We start from the raw sequence: 21358 nt of genomic DNA, 5'->3' as shown, positions 1-21358 counted from the left end.
CAAACCAGTAGAAGTAAATGTCACATGCTTGTAGCAGAGTGCTATGCTGATGTGGGCCGTCAGTCCAGTTTTGAGTTCAAGAATCAGTCTGACTGCACTCACGGGATCAGCCAAGAAGTCCATTGACGGAAGAAAGACCGAACCAGCCAGGACTTCTCTTATCAGCAAAGTGAGAGATCTGATGGCATTTAAGGACCACAAAATGAGATATTAAAGAATATCTGCTTTGAAAGTGAATTACTGCCTCGGCCCTAACTTTTAGGTGGTGATGAAATATATTGAATATATTTGGCGGCACACGGACTACCTGCAGTCAGTAGCCTTAGGTGGCAAGATGTAAGGAAAAAGCATCTCGGTCAACTTCCTAAGGTAAAGAAGCTCATCTCTGCGACTTCGGAGGGCTACATGAAGGTCAGGACCATATTCCTCCAGGACAGCTTGTTGAAGAAACTCAGCGCTCTTCACTAAAGAGCAGAGAAAAAAAAAATAGCTTTTATGTGATGAATTTGGACAAACTGACCGTATTGACAGTACCTCTCTGCCGGGCTTTAGCAATTATTTCAATGTGCTTCATGGAAGCTTTCAGAAGCTTTCGCGTGATGAGGGACGCCACGTCAACCTGGGACATGATCCAATCCCCCACAAAAATTACAATAATGTATTGTTGACGTATTTTGGACTCCATTTTCCAGCTCGATTTGTCACCTTCTGGATCCGGCGGACCAACACGGCAGCAAAAAAACGTAAAGTCACCCTCAGCTCATCAACAAACGCCTCATCATCTGTGACATCTCTGAAAAATAAGCATGGTTACTTACACCATTGTATAGCGGCAGTCACTTAACTATTATATGTTGTAAAACTGCATGCAAAGTACTGAAAGGTGTATCTAAAAAAACATCAGTATGATTCTGTTCTAGCTCTCAATCAATACCTAGGAAAAACCACAAACAACTCCTACCTATACCAAGGGTACACAAAGTTTTCAAGAACCAGCTCCAGAATCTAGGCAAGAACAAAAACAGATGGATTTACAATATTTTAAATAAATGTTTACTAAGATGTAGTCATTATATGTTATAATTTAACATTTTACCTCTGAAAGAGAAGCATCCACCTTCGAGGAAACTTTCAAGTCAAGCCATGGTTGATAATTTTCCAGTAATAAAGTAGGTCTATAAACGAGATTACAACAACAACAACAACACCAACAACAATAAAAAAAAAAGAAAAAGACAAAGGGGGTCCTCAGTTTATACAAGTATTGACAGACGAAATTTCGAGGTTACAAATGTCATGCAACATATTTTACTGGTTTTCATTTGATTAATATTATAATATAAGCAACTAGAAGTGACCAAACCTTTATTTACTCTAATTATGAACTTAGTCCCGTGTTCCAAATAACGTACACATTCATCTTAGATGCCCCACCGGCACCAACCAACTCATGCCCGCAATTTCGGTCTCCACTAGAGGGTGCTAGAACATAAACGATTTTGTGATAAACACCAACAAGCACATTAAACACGTTTTACCAATGGTAATGAATTCTACATTTTAGCAAGGGCACACTTATTCACGTGATGGATAACATCAGAATCATTACCGTTTTGAAATGACAGTGCAACATATTTGTGCTTCTCAAAGGTAACTTGAGCAGGTAAACTCACCTGTGTCTTTTACACCTGATCTTGCCACAAACGGCACAGCTGTGACCCAGAGGAAACAACTCCTGCTGGTAGGACTGCCAAAGAATCAACACACACACAGAAAAATCAATTCATGCATGACTGCAACTATGTGCAAAATAAATATTGTAAAACATTTTGATAAACACTGAAAGATGTATTATTGTATTTGCTTAAAATACTGAAAATAATGGCCTCCACAAAGACACTGTACCTTTAATCGTTACATTCCTTTCAATAACTAAACCTTGTCTTTTTAGTCCTTAGAAAATTAAATGAGATGCCACGGTCGATGCCTTTAGCTCAACAGATAACAGCATAACCGAAATAGCATCTGTAAAGCTGAAGTTCACTGTGGAGAGTTCACAGGAAGTGCAGCTGTATGCAGCGAGTAGCATTTTGGAACAAAAATTAACGTGCATATTTTTTTAAAATATGGAAGCATATGGAGTACTCCAGTGTGGAGAACTGGCTCACTCCATGCTGGAAGGGCTGCAAGATGAGATTCAAACCTAGACCTCTCAACTGTGATGCAGCTGTGCTTACCACTCGACAACTATACTGCTAAAAATTATTTGACTTGTAATGAATTGTGGCTTTTCTTTAAAATAAATATATAAATAAAAATAAGTCTAAAAATGCTTTTGTCCAACTAAACACCTTAGCCCCAATAGGTGTATTGTGCTATTTTGGGTAAGTAAACGCCCCTGAGAAATATTAGAGGACATACAGTGGTCAGTAGTAGGACCAGACTGTTACTCAAAGTAAACTGAGCATCTTTGCAAAGGCAAGTTTCATAGTAGAGCAGATAACAGAAACATCACTGCAAATCATAATACAGGCACACATTTGAAAATACAAGATGGCAGCCATCTTTCAAGATTGTTGCCAAAAGCTTCCCGAAATACCTTTTTTCATACAAGTGTAGTTGACCTATTTGAATAACATTGGTGTGAATTTAATTTAGACAGTATATTTTAGATAACTTGTACTGTATCTGTTTATAAATAGTACTTATGTATTATTTTTTTATTCATGAATATGTGTATATGTGTTTATTAAATACATACATTACCTCATTAATGGAAAAGGGGATCAACAAGTTTTAAACTTTATTAGATAAAAAAACAAACAGCAAGGACTTTAACCCTAGAACACTCACGTTAAAATTAGCAACACCATCACTAACGTCGGGTACATTTAACGCGGTATAATATCCAGGATAAAATACAATTTATGTAAAAGTACAACACTGTATGCCAAATTGGAAGTTGTCATCTTTAATTTCCCAATACAAAATCTCACATTAAAAACTGCGTGGGTGAAAATCACCCAAAGTTAGTGTTCCAGGGTTAATATGAGAGGTCTCTTCTCAGCTTGCAAACAACAACGCTGCCCTTGTGAAACTCTCTGCCCTATTCTCAATGTTGTTGCTTCAGGGATATACAGTACGTCTCTGGGATGGACTGAGATACATCATTCTTATTTGAAATTGTTGTTGGCAAAGATGAAAGGGGCAGTTCTGTAAGTGCTTTACATACAAGTTGAAGTCTCAGCGCACAGCTTGTTTTTCATTTCACTGTATATCTTTACAAAATGATACAAATGTGAATAATTTATCATTCTGTAAAATCCCAAACTCCAATCCAACAGGACTGAAAGCATATTGATACCAATATAAATCAAATTAGACAAACTAAACACAGTAGTAGCGAAGACCAATTTTGGAGGGTCATTTGGCGGCTGCCTCATAAAATGCCAGCAACCTTGGACTTTCAAGCGGTTCCTCAGAGACAGAGTTTTTCAAAAGCCTATGGAGAACAGACCAACTTTCATGCTTGTATCAAAAATTGCACAACTCCCTTCAAATTGTGATCTATCCACTCCACTACAGGTATTATAGTAACTAGATTCTAACGGTAATATTGTGACTGGTGAGTGTGGTACTGGAAAGCCTAGCTTTCGTTTTGCTATCAGTCATATACCTTGATCTTTGGCTTGATGCCGACCAGGATGTTTGGCAGCAGAGACTCGGGTCCCAGGGAGCAGTAGAATGTAACCACACCAGCAAGAAAGGACCAGACCACCATGATGATGTGAATGTACCTGTGTTAAAATGGGAGCGTTCACGGGAAACCAATGAAGCTGTCGGGGTGATGCAAGCCCACTCCAGTTACCTGTTTAACAGCACAGTGGTCAGTAGTAGGACCAGTAGTAGGAAGCAGAACACGGGATACTGTCGGCCCAAATCTCTGAGCAGGTCCAGCTTCATTTTTCGCCGTATGCGTTGCAAACAAATCCTGATGCATCCCATCGTTGCTTCGTCAAGCATACAAACCGTGCTGTTGAATGAAGACCGCATGCATCAAACCGGCGATTATTAAACTATTAAAATGGATCTTAACTTACACGTCAAAATCGGGTTGCGGTGGCTGGTGTGGGTCACGTTTCGTTGTAGTCGTTTGCAGACGTTACATCGTATACGAATGGATAGGGATCGGGGTACACGTCAAACCCTGCTTTCTTATTGTTTACAGTCCGATCGAGCAATGTTGAGCTTCCAGCTACCACCATTCTGTGCTGTCACTTGAGCCCGTTAAAGGGGGCGTCAAAGAAGGGTGGGGGGCTGCGTTCGCGTCGGCGTGATGTCACCTCCGCTCCGTACTAGAAGGCGTTCGATGTACAGCACAGTACAAAGCCAGCCTTTATATAAAAAGAAACCACTTCCAGTAGTGGACTGCCACTTTGTCTGCGGTCATCGAACCGTCGCCATTTTTCTTTTATGCATTTGCTGGGTGAATAGCAGGCAGGGGATCTTCTTTACCTGTCTGTTCTACGTGGCCATTTTGACGAAATACGGTCATAAAGTAGATGTAGCAGATGTAGCAATGTTTTTGTATCTGGAAGGAACCTAGCTACATTTTTGGAGGCCCCAATGTTTGCCTCGCGACTAGAACACGGTTTCCCCAAACTGCCCATAAACTTAATTATAAACGTTTTGCGTTAGCGTCAATTGGCTAACCCGCTACTCAACAGAATAAGTGTTAATTCGTGAAAAACAGCGTTTAGCCATTACTCTCGACACAATTATCAATGTTTAGTATTTAGCTGGCATTTGAAATGTATCATGGCAGTACGCTCATGTGACTTTTTACCTTCTAAGAATTTAGCTCCAATATTAATGTTCACGGTTAATTCAAGCGTACAATTACGTAATTGGTTGTACTACAAATAAACCTCGTCTAACTGGTCATTTGATCATCAAATGATTTAAGACACACATAGAAATCAAAAACTTTATTACAAAAATAAGTTACACTCACCTCCATTTTACAGTATAAAACAATTTATTTGCAGGAATGCAAAAATGTTGTTGGCCACCAACAATAGTTTAAAACTGCTAACATTTTTTTTCTTAAAAGGTGGTTATGATTTCATTGAGGGAGTTAACTGTAGCCTATAGAAAACTGGAATTGATCAGCACAGTTTCCTTGTAGCTATACCTGGAAATAGAATGTTCTCTCTGCAGCATCCCTTCTACCAGAATGTTATGTTGATGATCCCACACCAAAACCATGACATTGGACACATGTTCCGTCTGGGCAATATGGCCACAAGTAGCCTGAACATGTTCTGGTGGTTTAGGAGATGGACAAGGGACCTGTCCGGTGTTTAACTATGTTTGAAGATGTTTGAATATAAAAACAAACCCACCGGATTCACAGTGGCACAAAAGGGACACTGCAGGGCTTTTATTTTTGTTATCGGTTAAAATCAAAGGCAGTCTGATGCCCGTGACATTGAAGCCTTTACAAAAGTAACATTTTATCCAAAAAAAAAAAAAAAAAAAAAAAACTATACAAACAGTAACTACATATTCTGAAGAAGCAAGGCAGCTAATTCAGTTTAAAATAGGATAAAAGCAGAGCTTGTTCTGACTCATCTCATGAGATTGTTTTGCATGCCCAGTTTGACTGTTTGCAGTGTCAGAGCTGCAGCGAAAATGACTATATTACATTAAGTACATTGTTTGTGTGCTACAGCTCTTGTGCATATTTTTTTAAAATGAGAACAAGCCCTGTTTTCATCAATATAGTTTCCCTATTTACAGTACAGGCCGGGTAGTTTAGTCCTCTGTACTGAGGTAGTCAACCAACCCTTTAAAGACAAGTTCTGAACAGAACCACTTTCCTGGAATGCCTGACTTATCCATGCCAGGTGGGTACACCCTAAATAAAAACCTGCAAATGTTCTCTTTCAAACATCCACATCAAAACGATTAACATGGATATTCCAACATTTAAAATTGCGATTAGCACAAAAATATACAATAGCATCAAGCTCCTTCGAGCCACTTCAAACCTAAGAAACTTAAAAGTGCAAATTCATCAATAATTATTTTAAAATGGCATGTTCAGGGACAGGGAACGGGGGAGATTGTTAGGGCAATAAAATGAACCCTGTATCAGGGCAAGCTATAGGGGCGAAAGAGGCTTAGGCGAATACAATAATCGTGCGGTCATCTTTTTCAAGGTGGCAGTTTCTTTTAAACAAAAACAAAACTTGGGGAAGGGGAGATGCTTCTTCTGTAAGGCTGGAATATCATTGGACCTTTTTTTGTCACGCTCTTTTTTTTTCTTTTTTCTTTTTGTTTCAACATCCTTTGCAGCTCATGGTGTAACCCCACACATCAAGTCAGTATCCGCTGTGAGTGACAGGTCAGGAACGGCCACGGCCCCGCTTCCCTGCTGGATCGATCACAGATGAAGACAAATTCAGTTTACTAAATGCATTTTTTTTTTCTGACAGAATTGCTTTCGTTTTACATTCAAAGTCTTTGTGCTGACTCAATGTAAATAATGTGACACATTTAAAAAACAATTAATCAAACAGTTACCTCTGCTTGTTCCAGGTCCGCCCCGCTGCGTGAAACCCAATCTCCCCCTAGGAGTGATGCCACCACGGGCCCTAGTCTGACCAACACCACCACGGACACTTCCCCTTGCTCCTCGGCCTCTCCCAGAGCCCTGGAAATCGTCGTAGCTGTAGAAGGGGTCATCATAGCCGCCCCGGTAATTGTGGTAATCGTATCCATAGTAATCATAATAGTCTTCGTAGCTGTAGTATTCAGGAGGGTAAGAGTAGCCTCCGCGCCCGCCTCTACCGCGACCTCTCGTGGGTGGCGGCATGTGGGGAGGCGCATAGTAATAGTATTCATCATACCTGGTAAGGAAAACGAAATATATAAACCTAAGAGCATGCTTTTAAATGACACTTTAATACCAGAAGATGCACTTTTACTCTTACATTTGTGTTTTGGCTGCTTGTCGCTGCGCTTTGCGCTCTTTCCTCTTCTGGTCAGGAGGCTTTGCGAAGACTATCTCAATATGTTCTCCTTCCAGATCTTTTCCATTGAGATCAGCAAGAGCCTGTGAAAACGTTCAACAATTAAAATCAGTTCCCATACCTCATATGTTCCAAGGTATCCACTCTTATTTCAATACCTTGACAGCACCATCTCTTTCCTCAAAGTGAACGAATGCGTAGTCTTTCAATTTCTTCACACGCTCCAATTTTCCAAACTGACTAAATGCCTTTTCAAGAATCTCCTCAGTTACAGAGCTAGCTAGGTTCCTCACAAACAACACTTTCACCTGTGAACACAAGCAAAGGTCAACATGACACAGATCTGTGCTATCACGTACCAGAAAAGGCTGAGCAATTTACACCTCAAGCTTTACCTTGGCCATGACCTCTGGGTCTGGGTCCTCGATGGGATCTGCCCACTCCACAGTGACCACGTTGCCCCAGACCTTCACCTTGCCACTCATCAGACGTCGGCGGGCCTGAGCCGCCGTCTTGTGGTCTTCATACTCCAAGAAGCAAAAGCCACGGTTCTTCTTCTTGTCATCAGGTTGGTGATACAATATGACATCATTTAAACCCTCTGCGGATCAGAAAAGCAGGAAGGGAAGAATTCACTACAATAATAAATTACTACGAACTAACCTAATCGCTACACATAGTACACACACATTGTAAGTGTAATAATGAAAAACAAAGGTTAAGTAAAAATACAACAGACCAAAGTGTTTCATCTGTAAATCAAGAGTTGTCATTCAAAAATGTAGCTCGTTGACAAAAAGTAAACATACCAGTACCAGCAAAAACAGTGGGCACACCTGATGAGGTAAGAACTACAGCTAGTGTGATGGGGCAAAAAAGCACTGCATTATACAAAAGTGTTTCTAATAATTTAGCACATTACCGAGCTTTGTGAGGGGGGACAAAAATACAAAAAAAGACATGTAAGAGCCCAAGAGGTTTAGTTTTACGTTATTGCAAACATTCATTTTGTATAAAATTATTGTAAAATAAATGATAGAAAAGGTATAAACTCACCGGTGACTTTTGCAAATTCCTCAACAATCTGCTCTTTTGTTTTACTCTTGGGGATGGAGCCAACAAACAGTCGATTATTGGCCACTGAGATGCACACGCCAATTAGTTTGCCAGGTCGGATTTCATTGTTGTTGCACTGCAGCGCAATGAACACAGACAAAAAGGGCAGTATTGTCAATTTAAAGGGTACTTGTTTTGTTATTTCCATCAGCGAGCCGTTTCTGCAGCGTTGTGGTGACATAACATTTTCAGTATTTTTGGAGAGCCTATCAACAGATGACTGGTCCCTCTTCGCCATTCTCACTCAACCTTTGAATTGCAGAAGGCACGTACCAGTTTGACAGCCTGCTGCGCCGCCTCTTTGGTGCAGAAAGTGACAAAGGCGTAGCCTCTGTTCAGGCCACTAAGGGGATCCATCATCAGGCGCAGGTCCCAGATAGGGCCAGCTTTCTCAAACAAGGGAACCAACTCATCTTCAAAGAGGTCTCTGGGGATTTTGCCAACAAATATCTGCCGGAAGAGAAAAATTAGCATGCAAGTGTCTATTTTAAAATGAGCTAAGGCTACAAGATACGGATAATGTTGACTTTAGGTATCCAATCAGCTCTTAGCGGTAAACCTTCATCGTAACTAATGTTACTACAGATAGATGAAAACTGTCATCATGTGGACACCACACCAGTTTGTACTATAGCTGTTTCTTAAACTACAGCAGAACATCTCCATTTAACCCTCAGCACACTAAGTTTCATTTCCGGTACATTACAATTTCACTCTTTTCCTATCACTTTCCCCTTCTTTGGAGTTACAACAAAAACAAAAATCAAAAAAAAAAGCAAACCTATAGTCTTTTGGAGTGTTTCATTTTGGAGGTTTCACTGTATCATTCTAAACATATCTTGGCATTACCTGCAAATAAATCAAACGATTTGTCATACCTCTGTTCCGACAGTTGGTTGTGCCCCCGAATGAGCTGACTCAGGTGGTGGACCGCCATACTTCCTCTGGCCTGTAGTGACATCGAGTGTGTAGCCAGTCCTCTCCAGCAATGCCTGACAATAGTTAGTGATGTTATATGATGAATCAAGACTTCAAAAGAATACAATTTAGGTTAAATTTAAGACCCCAGGTTTTTTTTTGTCTGTTTGTTTTTTACTCTGAAGCATTCACACTTTAATGCACTTTTTAAATTGGTTCTCACTTTGATTTTGGCTTCATCTGGTCCTTTGTTAGTGTCTGACACTTTGGTCCCTTGTTTCTCTCTTTGCCTGTATGTCTTCATCACGCCACAAAGAAAGGCACTTTTGTTCTGAAAGGGAGAGGGGAAAAAATGTGAAAAAACAACTTAGAAATTGACATTCAGTAGATGAGGCTAATGGCAACTGTGAGATGATTTTGTCATGACAAAATAACATCATCCTGACATGGTGTGAAACAGTGGAGGGCTTTTGACCAAAATTTCATATACTGGAAAATGAATCAATTGTTTGGCCATTGAGCCATTCAGTTTAAATATTTTAAGGGCATAGGAAAAATCTATACTCGTTTCCATAAATATGTCACAAATTAATGCTGCCAAGAAGACTGGCCCATAGGCTCATATCCTAACGGATATAAAGCGCTATCTCCCATATAGTTTGGGTCATTCGTTTTATTGCCCCCGCCCAATAGATTATGACCATCCCTAGTTTGAAGGCAGAAATAAACATAATTGCTGCTACTACATACCTGAACATGTGAGAGGTCGCTGTCCTTGAATTGCAAAAGGACTTGGAGAGCACCTTCGTCGTTGAATTCTTTCAGAGCCTCAATTGCTCGATCATCCAAGTCACTGTGTGACACCAATCCTGCAGTAGTAATGGGAGTAAACACATGCAGAGACAAAGAGCTGAAGACCAAACTTTCAAGACATGGAAAAATAGCAAACAAATTCAAGTAATTTTGTGCATAAAATAGGGGATGGCCATTTCTGTTGAGGGGTTATGACAGGTCTAACAAAGGGAACTGTGTTCATTCGCTGTACCTTATTTTACATTTAGCATGATATTGCAGAATTAATCACACCAGATGTGACAGTGTGACTCTATCCAACAACTATGGGTTCCTAATGAGCTACTGTGCATATGTTCCATGGAAGGATCACTTGTCCTTGCCAGTCTAATACTCAGACAGCTGTTGCAATTGTTTCTGTCCTGGACCCATATGGCTTTAAAATATTTAAAATAAAAATAAGATATACTGGTGCATTTTGGGCTGTAGCTAACCAGACAGAACCCCAAAATAGGCTACTGACAAAGTTTCTCAGAGGCCCTACGAGGACAAACATACACTTTTGATACAAATTAACCCACAACTACTTCAATGAGAAAGAAATTGCGGTAAAGTACGTGGGAGATTGGATCGGCTAGAAGATACCCACAGTGAGGGGACAACTGTTGATGTCACACCAGTAGTCAAGCAACCATATAGGGAATGCAAATGCTGCCACCGTTTACACTTTCACTGTTGTGATGTGTAATTTAACATTATGTAGCACTGCAGTACCCATTTTGGTAGGAACCACAAAAAGTTGCTTCGGGATCCCAATTCCCCCACTCAAAACGGTAATGAAGTGACAGTACATGCAAGAGATTTATCGACAAAAGAGTTGCATATTATCATATGCAAATGTGTTAACAGTGCCTTACCTGCTATGTAAATTTCATCTAGTTTTTCAGCAACTTTCTGTGGTAAACCAGCTTCTAATAAAGTCTGGAAGTGCTCAGAATGGGTAACTGCAGCAGAGGTGTCCATTGGTTCTTCTGGACCATTTCCATTAATATGTTCTGTGGCCATGTCCCCAGAAATCTGTGTAGATGCAATGAGCCAAATTAATCCGGGTGCAATGGCATGGTTTGGGAAGCGTTTTTAGGATAGTGGAAAGTCTCAAACTTGACAGGAAGATCATTTCACATATGTCGTTTCTCTGCGAAATACATTTGTCCATAGCAGAGGGCAAGGGTGCTAAATTTATTATCGCTGTGTGGTCTCCAGACATCTATACACTACATTACCGCTCTCCAAATATATACTGTATCAAATAACCTGGCATGGGCATTGGACACAGGCTGAATATTGGGCGCAAAACAGACAACTCGCACATCCAATTCTCCACAGCTATCGATAAAATGACATTTTGTAAAACACTGCTGCATGTCAGTGTTACAAAGATCTGCAAACGCTACTTGTTAAGATTAAGTTGGTGCTTCTAGTGCAGAAAGCTCGCCTGCTCTGGTCACCAAATTACATGTTAGCTTACCTTCTCAACGCTGACTTCAGCATAGACTAGATAGCTGATACACGTGTTCCATCAGAGCACTCCAGTTTCCGTGGTTGCGCACTTATATGTAAAGAATGCCGCTTTTAGCATTAGGCTTTGTGCCATTTTATGATTACTATTACACAGGTGCTATAATTACACCTTTTTTTGGGCTTTAGCTTCTTCAGACCGTCTAAGCATAGGTAGGCCGAAACACTCAGCTCCCATTGCAGCACTCCACAACCTAGTTTCTTCAAACTGGTGGGTGCACTTTATTAGGTTAAGATCACATTAAACTTGCATTATTTTTTCATATGCCAATGCTACATTGGACCATCGAATATTTCTCTTTAAGTGATTTTCATACTGTCAGAACGGTAAGCACGTGCTTTAAAAGAAAACGTGCACATCTCTGCGGCGTCGATTTTGAGGTTATAAATTCTTTAGGGGAATTCGTAACATACACTTCAAAATGTTAAACTTGGATTAGTTCGAGGCGTGGTGAAGTTCTTTAGTAAAGTGTGTGCCTCGCGCACGTTGGTCAAGCTAGTGGGCTAGTTTGCAGAGCTAATGCTAATCCAACTAGCCGTGGGTTTATCGGACAATAACACAACGAGTTCGCATGAAGCTTTAGACATTCGCATCTATACAATGTAGTTAAAATGACAATCATCCTACAGTCGTTGGTCTATAACGATCGCCGATAGCAATTATAATAGCAATAGCCAGTTAGCTTCAGTTAGCATGTGATGACAATGAGCGTGTCGATTCCATGATCTGTCAAAATAGGCTAGCTCACGCTAGCATGCTAATTCGAACGGAATTTCAGTGAGGCCATTGTTAGAACGGCAACGGCCGGCACGGATTTCATTAGTTTGGAAAATATCGACGTCGAGTTGAATTGTATTGTTAGAAACGTGGTGAGCTAAGGATTTAGCTTGCTAGGTGCGTGCTCTGCCAACGTGCCGCCACATAGGAAGAGTCCATTTTCAAAAAGCCGGTCCGGAGAACTCGTTCCCAGCCACCACCAGTTTCCACATTGTTTGAAAAAGCAGCACACGAGTCGGACTTTTCAAACACAAACCCAGCAACGATAACGCGATCAAAGTGTAGCAATCGCCCTACCTGCCGCTGGATCACCACCGTGTACGGTGTAGGGTAATTTGGGAGATAGAGGTTATGTTTGAAAGACGGAAAAAGTGGAAAACTCCCGGCACGGGTCCGGCCTCAGTCATTCACTCTTGATGATGTAAAATGGCTGCCACGTTCACGCCTCGAGTTTTGTCTCGTCGATGGGGTTTCTTGGAGAGTTGTGCACGGGCTCTGCCTTGTAAGCGTTTGTACACAGTAGACTGCGAGACCAGAGAGGCTCTCAGGCTACACACGCACCCCGTCAACTGTGGCAAACATCAAGGAGACTGCCGCACTACTCATGTCCTTATTCTTTGATCTTAAACTGACCACTTTAAACAATAACATATGTGTGTATTAGCAATAAATATATAAATCAAAAAATTAAAATAATGTGATATTAAATATAATCAACTGAGCAGGTTTTTTAATGATAATTAACTGTTTGATACCTAATCTGGTTAATAGAAAAAAATCAAATGCAACACTTTATTAGAAATATCCATATCTACGTGATATTTAATCAAAAATATTTTTTGAACAAAACAGGATTGGCATTGCTGTAGGCCTTCTGTAAGTAATGTAGGTTCTCCTTTCTCCCGCACTGTGTCACTCTTCTCATCGCTTTCACGCAAAACAACACGGACAAAAGAATAAGGGTGCATGCCAAGGAAAGCAACTGGATTATTTGAGCAGATGCAGCGAATTTGCACTAGTCCTTTGTGCAAATTAGCGGCATCTGCAGAGGGGGCTATCACAACGGCAAATGTTCAGAGCAGTACACATAAACTGCTTCATGTATATCCCGGGAGTTTACAATGAAAGCCGTTAGCCAACATGGCATTTTTTATTTTTTCAATTTGATACTTTTCAAAGTTTTTTGACTTCAAAGTGTGTGAACGCTGTCCTTCATGCAGAGCATAATCAACGTCCCATCACAAAAATCTGTAAGAGAAAAAAATGCATGCTCTAGAAATTATTTTTATGCATACAATGATCTAAAATCAGGCGGTTCCTCCAACGTTCTTTCTATTGTTCACCAATCACCACAATGCAGCCCATACAATTTACTTCCATCCGTAGCTGCAAAAAAGCATTCCTGTGAAACCTATATGTTAAACATGCATGCGATGGTAAAGAATGAATCGGAAATTGTATGCATTAATGTAAGCAGTGCATTTAATATATATATATGGTAAATATTAAGTAAGCACGTTGTCTTTAAGAGGTGCAGCAATCAGACACAAAATTCTAAGAAGCTGTTCCACTGAGCTGTGTACAACTGTTTCGATACATAAACTCCAAATAAATCTATTTGTGTCAACATGAGTCCTCCTCCTCCTCGTTAATTGAATTAAAAGCTATGGGATTTATCACCCGAACAACCAAGCGTGTAGGAAGGGGGTACTTAAGTAACAAGAAACAAAATAAATTCATATTAATCCTTGACATTTCAGATAGCAGGGGCGAGCAGATTTTGGCCTCTCAAAGACTTATCAGGTTTCTTTCTGTTTATTAACAAGTTCCCCCACCCTACCATGCACCATGTTTTAAAGAACTAAAGAACTGAAACACCACCAAAAACACAACAATTCATGATGGATACATTTTACTTAAATACTTGCAAAACTAAAATAAGCGCAGTCCAGTACTTCTATGTAAAGTACTTTGAGTGTTTAAATGTGATATTCATTATCATTTCACATCTGACATCATTTGGTAATCACTGTTTCCAGCTTTAATTTAATTTAATATCTGAAGAGCGCTGCTTTTATACGTGTTCGGACAAAAACATTTTTAATTGTTTATGCTTTAACGCACCAGCACAATGGATTTTAAATCAAGTCATGATGTGATTGAAGTGTAGACATTATGTTTTTTATGTTAAAGGTTTACATGGTATTTTTGTCTCAATAGGATTTACGAATTACAGCCACTTTATGCAGAGTACATCAATTTTCAGGGTTATATTAGCTTGCAATCATGAAACTTACTGGGCCATGGCAGTATGTTCAATTTCCTTTCTTCAAGAAGTCAACAAAAGGGGATAATACAGAATGCTTTCCTTGGTTCCACTTAACATCTTCTATCGGTGTCCCTCAGCTCAATCAACAAGCGAAGACATTTTCAGACAGGTGACATATTCAACACCGCTTATCCTGTACACTGTACTGGATGTCATTTGTACTGGAGTCTATCTCAGCTGACTTCGGGCGAAAGGCGGACTACACCAGCCAGTCGCAGGATTTTCAGATGAGTGCTTGACTTATATTTGCAGATTAGAACAATAATGCACTATGTGCAGCCATGAAACACCATGAAAGTGATCAAGGCAAACACAAAATCAGCTCCAAGATCAAATCTAATTACAGTGAAGCATACTGTCTTTCTGTACGTTTTTTTATGTATATAAATACAACGAAATTACCGCTTGCCAAGGGCACTAATTTAAAACCCAAATTAGTTGAAACACAGCATTCTGATTAATATTGCGTTTGTGGAATAAGAGCAGCAAAATCCACCCGTTTTTAGCAATCTCAGGGGGTGGCCATTTTGTCAATTCTGTCCACTGAAAATTACATCACAAATTCTCAGGGCTCGGATAATAACCAATCAGGGCTCCGCTTCAGATAAAAACCTGAGCTCTGATAGGTCGTAATCTGAGCCCTGAGCAACTTTGATGTCATTTTCAGTCGACAGAAGTGACAAAATGGCAGTTTTGGTTGACTTCCGCTTTGACACAGTTGCCGAGTCTTCAGTTGCTTTGTTCCCACAAGGGGTAACAGAATGCACATTCTTTCAGGAGCTGCTATTGGCCACAGCTCACGCCCATTCACCCAACACACTGACTGCCTGTGCCTGCTTAAGCAAGCTTATATGGCACTCTGACCCTTTGATCTGCAATGTTCCTTTGATACCTTGATTTTCTGTGCATTCGCTCTTCCATCTCAAAGACATGACATACACACTTAGGACAAAGCAAATAAGGAGCAACTTTTAAATTAATACAACTCTATGCAACTATTTACAAGCATGCTGAGAAGTGTGTGGCTTCCCCATTGCTACAAAACTATGACTACAACGCAAGACTCAAAAGAAATTGAATATTCTTTCAAACCCAAGTCAGTGGCCTGATCTCAACTCAATACAGCATGTTTTCCACTTACTCAAGTAAATTAAACCTGAAAATCTACGCTTCATTATCAGGTTGAAGTGGCATAAATGCAAATGATTAAAAATCACTTTGTTCAAATGCCTCTTGTCATACAGTAATAGTAATTCTTTGTCATTAACAAATGCTATGAGCCTTTTAGACTAGAATAGAATAGAATAGAATAGAATAGAATAGAATAGAATAGAATAGAATAGAATAGAATTGAGTCTTGCAAATAATACAATTCAGTTCATCTCGTTCTTGTTGCGTCATGAGAGTTAAAAACACCCATTAGAAATTAGGAACAAAGGTATTAATTTCAACAACCATCATGGAAGAGAAGAGGAGGTTGACGTTCCGTGATTGCTCTTATCTTTCTATGCTTTCAAGGGATTGTTAAAGAGGTCATCATGCACGGTGAGAGAGATGATAGATAAGGTTGTCAGGTTTCACTTAATCCAGGAAGTGTTGGAAAACAGGCACACAGGTATAAAAACTTAAAACGCTTGAGAAGGACAGGTCTTTATCGAAGAGTCATCCTGAGCAGACACATTCAAAACAGAAAACTTCAACACTGAGAAAGGTAGTATAACGTTAGTAATATATATATATATATATATATATATATATATATATATATATATATATATATATATATATATATATATATATATATATATATATATATATATATATATATATATATATATATATATATATTTATGGTGAGGGGGTAGATTCCACTAACCTGTGATCCTGAACAGGACAGAAAGTAGAAATTGTATGGATATATTGTTCATTTTTTAAAATATGTATTTGTGCAAGGCAGCCACTGCAACCATAATGGGATCTGTGAAGTCAGTTGGACCACTTCTTTTCTTAGTGACGTCTCTTCTCTGCATGGTCAATTCTTATCCCGACTTGGACTTGTCACACAGTGAGTTGTAACTTGCTTCTTTCAGGAAAAAAAATTGACAAAGCTGGTGCTCGATGTGTTTGGATGTATTGCGTAAAAGCGACCCACAAACGTACCGACTTTAATTACCGTTTTTATACAGTAGGATGTGATGAGTGCACACTGAAAAAGAATGGCCTTTTCTCACGGGACAAGCCGGTCTATCAGTGTAAGGGCTGCTGCTTCTCGATGGCTTACCCGACACCTCTACGGGTCAAGAAGCTCATGATGAACCCAAAGAATATCACTTCAGAGGCAGCGTGCTGTACTGCGAGAAACAGCGAATTGGTAATAAACTATGCAAGTGAGAATTTGTATTGCAAAAGGTTTTAATACAGAGTAGTGATTAAATTGTGAATTACGTGTATACATAAACTTCTGTCATAATCCTCATATCATTGGGCTCAATCGTAACCATTTGGCCAAACAAAAATTTATAATTACTTCTGCATGCTGTAATGATCATAACAGCCTAATAATAATTCATCACTACTCTGTAATTGGACAGAATCTGTCATTTAAAGTATTATTATTTCTCACACGATTAACACATCTGCATCACAATTAAGAAGTTTGGGGTTTGAATCTCACCTCAGGCCTTCATGTGGGTTTTCTGCGGGTACTCTTGTATGCAGAGCATGCATGTTAAGTTAATTGAAGACTAGTCGAAATTGTCCATGTGATTAGCAATTGTTGTGTTTCCTGTGAGTGACTGGCGACCAATACAGGGTGTACCCCGCCTCTCATCCATAGTCATCACCCACAAGGGCAAGTGGTGTAGAAAATAGATGAACAGACTCCCTTTCTCTCTCTCTCTCGCTCTCTCTCTCTCTCTCTCTCTCTCTCTCTCTCTCTCGATCTACGGGGACATTGACTAAAGTCAATTCACTTGTTGAGTCTTACAACGAAAATTGTCTGTGTTTGCAGTTGGATTAGTTACCCTCGCGAGAACACCTAATAACGCCATGTGATTGACCTGACAATATTGACGCAAATTATTGCTGGTGTCTTACCAAAACATCCTGCATGGAGATTTAGTCAATTAAAAAAAGATTGATATCACAAATCGAAACTGTCGATTTTGAAATCGAAATCGCCAACGTGGGAGAAGTATCAACATCACAATGAAGAGATTATTCCATAATGGCACTACCATGTCACTAAAAAAATATTTTCTGAGGTCCAATTTAGCACGTTTAACTTGAAGTTTTAAATTATGACCTCTGGTACAATCCAACATTGCGTACTCCAAAAATGAATGAAAGTTCATGTCCACTAAACCGTTAATAATTTTGTACACCATAATCAGATCAAATATAACACAACGATGAGTTAGAGACTGAAGATTGTCATGTCATGTCATCTTCTAAACCGCTTATCCTATATAGGGTCGCGGGGAGTTGCTGGAGCCTATCCCAGCCGTCAATGGGCGAAGGCAGATTACACCCCGAACTGGTCGCCAGCCAGTCGCAGGGCACACATAGACACTGTCACTGAGCGGGAATCGATCCCACGCTGCCCGCACACAACTCAGGCGTGTGTACCACTACACTATCAGCGGACTAGACTGAAGATTGAAGTTTGCTAAACGTTCCTGATACGAGTACCCGGAAAATCCTGGCAGTCTACGAGTGAATAAGCGTTGCACTCTATCAAAATTAATTCAATGTCTTGTTTTAAATAAGGAGACCATACCTCCATTACATACTCTAATCAGGTCTAACAAAAACGTTCTATACTTTCATTAAAAAATCAATGGTACGTTTGTGAAAATGAGCTAAAATAAGATTAACCTTCAACAAGCCTCTATCTGCTATAGACAAACAATAATGAGAAGACTTAAAATTTTCTGAAAAATCAATCCCCAAGCCACAAACAACATTTCTATAACTGTAATGCTGCCTATCGTGTACCTGAAAATCCCATTTTCAACAATCTTACCGTTTTTTGTTTTTTTTAATATTTCCTGATAAATGATGGTTTTGGTGAATGGTGATGCCCGACACCAGCGAGTTATATTTAAAACTCCTATTCAAATCGGAAATCACAACATCATTCCATCCATTCATTTTCTTCGCCACCGATGCTGCAAAGGTCACAGGGAGCTAGAGCCCACACCAGCTGACTTTGGGCAAGAGACAGAGTATGTAAACCCTGAACTGGTCACCAGGCAACCACAGGGCACATACAGCATAAAGACAGATAACCAATCACACTCCTAATGTCACTGAGTGGGAACTGCATTCCGGGCTACCTGCACCATGTTCAGGCAAGGGTACCACAACACCGTCAGTGACCACATCAGTGAAATTGTAAAATGCATTTACTTCAGATTTTTTATTTGTTCACAGGTACTAGTGGATAACCTTATGGTGAGAAACCACACAGATTGCTCTTGTGGTACCTGCATACATCACAAGATTTGACCGATGGGAGATGGCGATGAGTGAGCCAGTGTTGCTCTGCAAAAGTGTGTCTTGTCTTCAATGTGCGCACGCTTTATTCTATTTAGGAAGGCATGCTCTAGTGCTGCCAAATCATATTTTGTGCAACGTTCTTTCGTCTGTGACGTGTCATGTACCCAAACAGTGTGAACTCATAATTTTTGTTTTCATTGGTGTAGATGAAACATTTGTGTTTATGTAACATTGATAAATATTGTTTGGTGAACTGTGTGTTATTTGTAGTGATTCTGTTGAGCAGATAAATGTGGGGGACCACCTCCCCCCAGACATTAAAAACAAAGTGACTTTTTTGGGTTCAAAACAGTGATGCACGCTGAATGTAAGCTAAATGTAAGTTAAATGTAAGAAATATTTACATTAATTTATTTAAAAAAAATGTAAATACCTGGTGCTGAAATACCCCCCCCTGGCCAATATTCAAGGAAATAGACGCTTAAAGAAAAGAAAAGATCCATCCATCCATTCATTCTGTTTGTCCTCATTAAGGGTCATGAGTGAGCTGGAACCAATGACGGCTGACTTTGGGAATGAGACAAGGTACACCATGGACTGGTTTCCAGTCACTCACAGAAGCCCTACAGTGCGGACTCACGGGTCACTTATCTTTTTCAATCTGAGAGCTACTTCATAGCTACTGATTAGTGCGCAGGGCTACTAATTTGATACACACTTCTGAAAATGACAAATTTGCTCAAATTACATGTCGTCATATGTTGTTATTATTATCAGAGATGGGCTCTTTACCCTATTTTGCCGGTACGCCCGCCATCCGCGACCTGGGCACCCTTCCGTCATTGTCCCTCCGTCCTTATTCATAAAATAATCATCCTCTGTCTCCATCTTTCTTCGTCCTTTTAAAGCACTTCCATCCTTACATTTCACCTGTGCATCTCCCCGCCCCCAAAAAATAAAACAAACAAAAACAAAAGAAAACAAAAGCGTCCGTGCATGACACCGTGGGAGACAGGCTAATGGAGGAGGTTTTCATAATTCATAAACTATTTAAAGAGGCAAGTCAACCCAAACATATATTTTTTTTGCCAGAATATGTTCTATGCAGGCCCTCTATAAACATGGGATTCTGATTAATATTGCGTTTACGGAATATGAGAAATCCACCCGTTTTTAGCTAGCTCAGGGGGCAGCCAATTTGTCACTTCTGTCAACTGATTATGACATCGAAGTTGACCAGGGCTCAGATAACGACCAAATCATGGCTCAGTTTCAGAAAACAGCTAATTGGTCGTTATCTGAGCCCTGAGCAACTTCGATGTCATCTTCACTCGACAGAAATGACAAAATGGCAGCCTCCTGAAATGGCTAAAAGTGGGTGCAGTTTGTTGCTTAATTTATATTCCACAAATGCAATATTACTCAGAATGCTGTATAGCAACTAGTGGGCCTGCATATAACATATTCTGGAAAAAAAATGTTTGGTTTGACTTCCACTTTAAAGCTCATTAGCTGGAAATTTCCTATCTTGGAAGTGGATTGAATTGTTTACAACTGTTTAAGCGTCAACCAAGATAGCATTTATAGCTGCGGAAAATAAGTCGTTTAACTGTGCTGTGTAAGTCAACCACAAAAATTGGCAGACACCGAAAAGTCTGCCTCAAAACTGGGGGCATTGCAATTAATCAATAGAAAAATGGAAAGGATAATCAAGTCTAAAAGAGATATGTTAGTGGCAGGTGTAGTTAATAATAATCATGTGAAGACACTGATCACATTAATGATGTCTCACAGTAATTAGGAAACAAATGCATGCAACACTTGCAACACTTTATTTATTCTATGATGTTCTTCCAAAATATTTTCAAATATACAACATTCATATAAAATCAAGATGCTCCATCACTGGTGAGCTATATTTGGAACAGGCCCATGGGATGAGAACAACCAGTCACACTCACCTTGATGCTTATCGACAATTAGAGCCTTCACTGAACCTAGTAACCTACCATGCATGTTTTTGGAAAATGAATGTGGGTGTGAATGGTTGTTTGTATGTGCCCTGTACCTCACTGGTAACCAGTCCAGAGTTTATTTGAACAACTATTACATCCGTTAATTGAATAATTGGATGAACATTTACAGTTACCAGTTACTCGATTGGTCTGTAACATGACAGAAAATAGGCAAAAATGTTGATCATTGTTTTACACAGTAAAAGTAAGATGTTTGCAAATGTGTTATTTTGATGAAACAAAAGACATTAGTCTGCTTTCATGAAGAACTAGATACGTAACACGTAATAAACAT

At 39.7% G+C, this 21358-nt stretch overlaps 3 protein-coding genes across 10 annotated transcripts in view; 1 reads left to right on the top strand and 2 right to left on the bottom strand.

Annotated features, from left to right (window-relative positions):
* The window catches only part of LOC147137591 (sorting nexin-14-like), a 29244-nt gene extending 24761 nt beyond the window's left edge, over positions 1 to 4483 (bottom strand). For 3 of the 6 annotated variants that reach the window (XM_086050599.1, XM_086050601.1, XM_086050602.1), the window contains exons 1-10: positions 4101 to 4480; positions 3869 to 4033; positions 3677 to 3797; positions 1674 to 1747; positions 1097 to 1175; positions 962 to 1005; positions 706 to 793; positions 535 to 619; positions 308 to 464; positions 103 to 178 (exon numbers count right to left, since the gene is read on the bottom strand). In XM_086050599.1, the coding sequence (XP_085906725.1) occupies positions 103 to 178; positions 308 to 464; positions 535 to 619; positions 706 to 793; positions 962 to 1005; positions 1097 to 1175; positions 1674 to 1747; positions 3677 to 3797; positions 3869 to 4023 (879 nt within the window). In that variant the 5' untranslated portion in view covers positions 4024 to 4033; positions 4101 to 4480. Of the gene's footprint in view, positions 1 to 102; positions 179 to 307; positions 465 to 534; positions 620 to 705; positions 794 to 961; positions 1006 to 1096; positions 1176 to 1673; positions 1748 to 3676; positions 3798 to 3868; positions 4034 to 4100 lie in introns of all 6 variants that reach the window. The other 3 variants (XM_086050604.1, XM_086050603.1, XM_086050600.1) reach the window with 3 other exon arrangements.
* Positions 4484 to 4973: 490 nt separating this feature from the next.
* Positions 4974 to 12759, bottom strand: LOC147137590 (heterogeneous nuclear ribonucleoprotein Q-like). Of its 2 annotated transcripts, XM_086050606.1 has the most exons (12): positions 12517 to 12759; positions 10781 to 10940; positions 9822 to 9940; positions 9295 to 9402; positions 9032 to 9145; positions 8427 to 8603; positions 8094 to 8229; positions 7433 to 7638; positions 7196 to 7345; positions 6999 to 7120; positions 6589 to 6914; positions 4974 to 6439 (listed from the first exon to the last, which is right to left on the bottom strand). In XM_086050606.1, the coding sequence occupies exons 2-12, from the start codon at positions 10926 to 10928 to the stop codon at positions 6411 to 6413; spliced, it is 1635 nt and encodes a 544-aa protein (XP_085906732.1). In that variant the 5' UTR covers positions 10929 to 10940; positions 12517 to 12759; the 3' UTR covers positions 4974 to 6410. The 2 variants fall into 2 exon arrangements, with proteins under 2 accessions (XP_085906732.1, XP_085906733.1); XM_086050607.1 differs by lacking the exon at positions 10781 to 10940 and having other exon boundaries at positions 12517 to 12757.
* A 3430-nt stretch (positions 12760 to 16189) lies between these two features.
* On the top strand, positions 16190 to 19301 carry cga (glycoprotein hormones, alpha polypeptide). 2 transcript variants are annotated; one of them, XM_086049934.1, is made up of 4 exons: positions 16190 to 16259; positions 16506 to 16613; positions 16735 to 16919; positions 18983 to 19301. In XM_086049934.1, exons 2-4 carry the CDS (start codon positions 16520 to 16522, stop codon positions 19055 to 19057), a joined length of 354 nt encoding a protein of 117 aa, XP_085906060.1. In that variant the 5' UTR covers positions 16190 to 16259; positions 16506 to 16519; the 3' UTR covers positions 19058 to 19301. The 2 variants fall into 2 exon arrangements, with proteins under 2 accessions (XP_085906060.1, XP_085906061.1); XM_086049935.1 differs by having other exon boundaries at positions 16198 to 16259; positions 16502 to 16613.
* Positions 19302 to 21358: the final 2057 nt, after the last annotated feature.

The sequence above is a fragment of the Filicampus tigris genome, chromosome 13 (genome assembly GCF_054856515.1).
Source record: "Filicampus tigris isolate MCC_2025a chromosome 13, RoL_Ftig_1.0, whole genome shotgun sequence".
Lineage (NCBI taxonomy): Eukaryota > Metazoa > Chordata > Actinopteri > Syngnathiformes > Syngnathidae > Filicampus > Filicampus tigris.
This window is presented reverse-complemented; position numbering and strand designations above follow the sequence as displayed.